The sequence below is a fragment of the Typopeltis vanoorti genome, chromosome 7 (assembly GCF_054136105.1).
Source record: "Typopeltis vanoorti isolate ZY-2024b chromosome 7, IOZ_Tvanoo_1.0, whole genome shotgun sequence".
Taxonomy (NCBI): domain Eukaryota; kingdom Metazoa; phylum Arthropoda; class Arachnida; order Uropygi; family Thelyphonidae; genus Typopeltis; species Typopeltis vanoorti.
The window spans coordinates 33,336,713-33,342,712 of NC_143555.1; the positions used below are offsets into that span (position 1 = coordinate 33,336,713).

The 6,000-nt window shown below is 36.8% G+C and overlaps 1 protein-coding gene across 1 annotated transcript in view; it reads right to left on the reverse strand.

Moving 5' to 3' along the window:
• The window catches only part of LOC150104572 (uncharacterized), a 32,536-nt gene extending 28,419 nt beyond the window's left edge, over positions 1 to 4,117 (reverse strand). Inside the window, exon 1 of the mRNA XM_090395582.1 lies at positions 4,001 to 4,117. Within this exon, the coding sequence (XP_090251708.1) occupies positions 4,001 to 4,117 (117 nt within the window). The remainder of the gene's footprint in view (positions 1 to 4,000) is intronic.
• Positions 4,118 to 6,000: the final 1,883 nt, after the last annotated feature.

A 6,000-nucleotide genomic window follows, 5' to 3' on the forward strand; every position in this document is an offset into this window, starting at 1 on the left:
AGATAGTATGAAAATGGGCCAAGGCTAATTACTTCAGGGAAAATCTACCACAGTTTCAAATTATTCTTTCTTGAAAAAATATTCATTTTCTTATTTCCTTTTTTCACGATCCGTTTTTCAAACAAGATTTTCTTGAAATAAGTCAACAATAATTATTCTTTAATGATATTACTTCCACGTTATGCAAATCAGTTAATTAAATCCAATAATTTAAGATGATTAATTTACTTTTATCTGACACTTTTATAGGAAGTTCAGTTCTACATTAAGGCAGGTGAGTATTGAGTTCCTTATTTTCACACATTATTTTATGAACTTATGACCACATAATGCAGAGTCAGACGAAGGCTAGACATGTTTGCTTAGCACTCAGACAATTCATGAGTCTATAAGAAAAATAACGGCTGAATGATAGGAAACTAGTAATCAAATCTTAATTATGTTCGATTATCATAACCTTATGTACTTTCCATGAGGGATACACACAATGCTATTGTAAGTGATGGTGAAAACAATGACTTTTATCATGGAAAAACGACGCATTTTTAACGTACATCTGGTAAAAATACTTCAAAATTAAATTTAGTAATCATTTAGGTACTAAACTAAGTTGCCTAAATGTGAATTTAGGCAACTTAGTTTAAAAATATGAAATTAACTACGAAAGCCTAAAAATATGAAATTAACTGCGAATGCAGTTAATTTCATAAAAGTTTAATAAAAGAGATGTGGTTCGAGTTACTGGACTATTTTCGTACTCAACTGAAATATATGTCGTTGAATTAATTCGAAAATGTGGAAAATATTATTCGGAAAATAAAATAACTAATTTTAATTTTAAAGAAAAAGAACGCATTTTTGGTAATTCTTGATAACAGTAAACTTTATAGTTAATAGATTGAATAAAATCGTGCTTGCACAGAGCCAACTGTTTACTTGTTAAGATTAGGAATGAATATTATTCCTTAATAGGAACGAGGAACGTTCAACTACACAGCAAAGAAGGCAAAGTACCATCGAAAAAAAAAATAATTGAAGTCGAAACTTTTTGTGGTAGAACTGTACATTGTTGGCCAAGTTACAGTTAACCGACACACACACACACACACACACACACACACACACACACACACACACACACACACACACACACACACACACACACACACACACACACACACACACACACACACACACACACACACACACACACACACACACACACACACACACACACACACACACACACACACACACACACACACACACAGAAGAGAGAGAGAGAGAGAGAGAAAAGAAATTCTGAGTTAGTCCGCTGCTAATTAAACAAGAGCTAATGTTAAACTATTCTATTATACAAGATATTACACTCTTGAAAAGAAAGGCTGTAGAGAGAATGTGAATTGCTGCTACGCTAACAGTCACCAAGTGATCCTTCACGAGATCAGATATTATATTTAGCTATTCGTTGCTTACAGCACCATACTAGTTCTTATCACTTCCATCTAAGAACTTGTTATAGTGGAAAGGCAAAACCCATATTGACCTTGCGAGTACTGCGCAGCAATGGAAGGATGTCCGGTCTGATAAGCGAATGCAAATATTGGATATACCCATATGATGAAGATTGGTGTTTATGCCCACAATTAAGATTTGTCCCATTTAGGGTTATGGCATGTCCGTGTGAATTCGCTTGGTTTGTTTGAAGTGTTGCATAAACTACAGAGGTGTGCGTTCACATTCTGGGCAATAATGACAAATCTCTTTTCATGTTGCCCATTTCTTAAATTTTGAGAGAAAAGCAGATTGACCTTGTAAAGCTCGGATCACAGTTGTATTGAACACATGTTTGGTGATTGGCAATCAAAATATCATGTTCTCTGAAATTGGTTATTGCTCTGAGAGAAGAGTTGGGCTTAATTATTGAGACCACCCTGTACAAAATTTGTTTTTAATGATAGCTGCCATCATTAAAAGCAATACTCCCTTGATATTCCAAGTTATTTGACAATTTATGTAGTTTATACGGAATAATTCTAATAATTCTGATCATTTTGCTATCTTGATGTAATTTGATTTCCAGAAATCTCTGGCTATTTTATTTATTTATTTATTTTTATTTACATTTATTTTTATTTATTTATTTTACAGGAATTTACATTGCAGAGGTGTAGACCTTGAAAATGTAGGCTTGTATCGTTTTCGAAGGTGGAAAAGTTGATACCATTAATTTGCCACAAGGTGCGAAACTAATAATTGTTCACGGCATCAGAATGAGTCCATGCAATCCATTCAGTGAAGCTAAACATACACGAGGAGTGACCTCTTATCATATTGCAATATCCAACTTCACAGAAACAACTCAATCAGGTAAAAAGCGTTTTCCAGGCATCCATCATACCCTAACACATCCATCAGACTGGAAAAGTATGTAACATGACTCTTCACTCCACAGTAGATGCCCACGGTAAAACACGTCGATAAGTTTTTTAGCTGCAGTTCTTTGAAAATTCCCCGAATACAGTTCCATAACACATAACTGGTTACGTGTTACGGAAGTACTCGTGGGAATGCATGTTGCTGTCGTCATTCAATGCATCTTCTCTAGGATGAGATGAAGTAGCTGATCCTCTTAAAAAGCATTTTCGGAACTCGCCGCTGTTGTCAATATTTCAATTGTATCTTAGACTTAGTGTCACCTGTCAATCTGAATTTCTTCAGAAATATTCCGCAATTGGCATCTGACCATAATTCTCTTTTCGGTGCGGTCATTGTTCGGCATACAAGATCGGATAACTTTCTAGAGAATAATTTTGCATTGGCACAATCACATCTATTTTCCCTTCAACTGGACAGTTAGCCCATGAATGTTTGTAGTGCACAAGCTAGTTTGTGAACAATAGTCGCAGAATTATTCAAAGCCGCTGCAGAAGAAACTGGACATTACAGTAATAAGCAGTAGTGAATCAATGATAAAGGCGTTTGATCTCCTGTCTGTCCATATTTATATACTCGAACTGCTCTTGCTGAATGGATTTTCATCCCACTTACTGTTTTTCCGAATGGATCTAATTAAGGTGAACGCTATCACCAATGTGAAAATAATATTCCACGAAGTTACGGATTTATGCAGCGGTAATGCATTTCGGGGAAGTGTTTCATTGCGAATTCATGCATGAAAAGATGAGGATATACACTATGTTTCCAAAAATTGTCCGAACAGCAACTGTTTATATTTCTAGTTGCTAAAGAGTTGCTTTCAATAAAGCAACGAATTAGCAGCGAAAGAAGGCCTGACCTTCTTTCGCTGCTAATTCAGCTATTACCCTTTGGGGATAGGCTCTCCACTAAGTTCTGGTAAGTTGTTGCTAGAATTCGTTTCCATTCATCCTGTAGTATGGCGAATAGCTGACGAGTGTTATTTGGGTGAGTTGGTCTGGCACGCAACCTTCGCTCCAGCTCATCCCACAGATGTTCAGTAGGGTTAAGGTCGGGACTGTGGGCTGGCCAGTTTAGTTTTTCCACGTCCATGCCTTCATACCATGGAGATAAGGCCCTCAGGTGCGTTATCGTGCTGATACAGGAAAAGACATATTTCAAATTGTTACCACAGTGTGGGAAGAACGGTATTGTCCAAAATGTTCACGATAGGTATCAGCGTTTAAAGATCTACACACAGAAACCAATGGGCCCAGTGAAAACCAGGAAAAGCAAACCCCAGACTATTATGCTACCGCCTCCAAATTTCATGTTCAATGCAAGACATTCCTGTAAGTATCGTTCACTAGGCATCCCCAGGTCCAGACTCGTCCATCGGATTATCAGATCGTGTACCGCGATTAATCGCTCCACAGGACCAATGACGATATTGTTTGCGCCATTGCAGACGACGCCGGCAGGTGTAATCAAGGACTTGTGAGCCACAGCACTACCATGAAACCCAAGTGCAAACACCTACTGGTGATTAGTTCTGTCACTGGCATCCGTTCCTGAGACTCACGCGGAAGTCATTTGCGATAGTTGTTAAGGCTGACGGACAAATCACCATGACTCCTTGAGAGTTCACCTTTCCCGATGTGTCAATTTTCAGTTCCGTTGATGGATTTGGTGGTTCCATCACGTTTCCACTACACGATGACCTCGCTGACAGTAGACCGGGACATGCGCAATGTGGCAGAAATCTTATCGAAATTATTAATATTATCGAATGATTTATGCTGTAGACACTCTAATAAAAGTACTGGACATGTGCTTTATTGTTGTTATTTTGGACGCGGCAATGAGGTCCAATTTATTGCCTGTTAATTGCGTGCGTTCTTCCCGCAGCTTTGTTTATTTATAAGAAAGAAAAAAAATCTCCGGTTTCAGTGGCGAAAAATTCTTCCACCTCCATATGAGACTAACTAACTCGCTTTATGCTGAAAACCCCATAAAAAGATTCTACGCGTCCTAGACGAGAATTGAACCCGCTTCTTTATCGGACAGCAGCAAAACAGAAATAAATGTAAAGGAATACTCAATGAGTTCAAAGCTGGTCTCGAAACTAGCAATTGCTCTTCTGCTCTTTTGTTAGCAAATGTTGGCGACTTGGAAGAAAAAGAGTAAAAAACATTTACCTTTTTTTTTATTTGAATGCTGAAGAAGCTAATAGATGGGATGTGTTTATGCCAAAAAGAAAAGAAATCTAATTTTGTCCAGATATTGTCGTTATTGAAACTAGTCGAGCAAATGCTTCTTATATGAAAAAGGTTTTGACTGAAATCGTATGCTAAGGTGTTGGAAGAGGATTTCAATTAACTTCATTAATTCACCTTGGTCAGGATCGTGACTTACGTGAAACAGTTCTGAGTTGCGGGCATACGTGATCGGAAAACTAAAAAGTCTTCGTTATTGGTTCATTTGTCGATCACAACTGCACTTCAAATTAAGGTCGTGTTCAATAAATTGTGCTCGATGCTGAGAGACATTTGATTTTTCCTGTTTTATTTTGTTTGTTTATTGATATATTTGAATAAAAGTTTTTTTAAGGATTTATATTTACCTTTTAAAATGTACCCAATGAGGGGAAAGGATAAAAAGGAATTTTCCCTATAAAACAAACTAATGTTTGCGCCTTAAAAAAGTTGTAATGCTACTTAATAGCTTGCGGAAGGTTTGCAATTTCATCGGAATTCAAAGTCATTAATTTTGATAGTTACTATAAAAATTAGGAAAATATAAAGAATAAAAGACAGAGCAATAAGCAGTGCAATGAAATCATGCCGGAGGACTTTCACGCTTGGACTAATTCATTATATAGCTGTTCTCTCTCTCTCTCTCTCTCTCTGCAATAAACGTAAATTTTTTCTTGAGGCACGCACACAGTTGGTTCACCTCGTTGTCCGTAAATTGATTTTTATTCTTTTAAGGTCATTACTGAGAGGTTCATGAAAGTTAATTCTTCTAATTATAAATGTGAATTCTCTCACTACAACTTTCGTATTTAAGAAAAATGTCAACAGCATCTTCTTTTCGATCCTAAACACGGAACGGATGTCCTATAGATTCTTCAATCTCTCGTTTACGGAAGAGATATGAAAATTGAAATAATTAAAAAAACTGTTTTTGAGATATGCTTATGGTGACGATCGAAATAAAATCGTTTCAATATGTTTGGAGTTGAACGGTATACGGATGTTGACCAATGGTTGTTCGTGTTCTTGCAAGATCAAAGGAAAGCAGAGGAATGACAGTAGCCATTTCAGCGGAGCAGCGCCTATGAAACCTATGAAAAAGACATAATATAAAAAAAACAGAGCTCATGTGAGTCACTTATTAGGCGGATTACCCTGTTCGGTATAAAATCAAGAAGCTTTTCGGATACACCACTCCAAAATGTGGAAAGAATATTTAAAAGTTGGTCGGATTTAAGGTTCATAGAGTGTTAAGAGTTTAGCAAGAGAAATATTGTTATGAAACGAAAAAGAAGACCAAGTTTTTAGAATCTGAGGAGGTTATCGA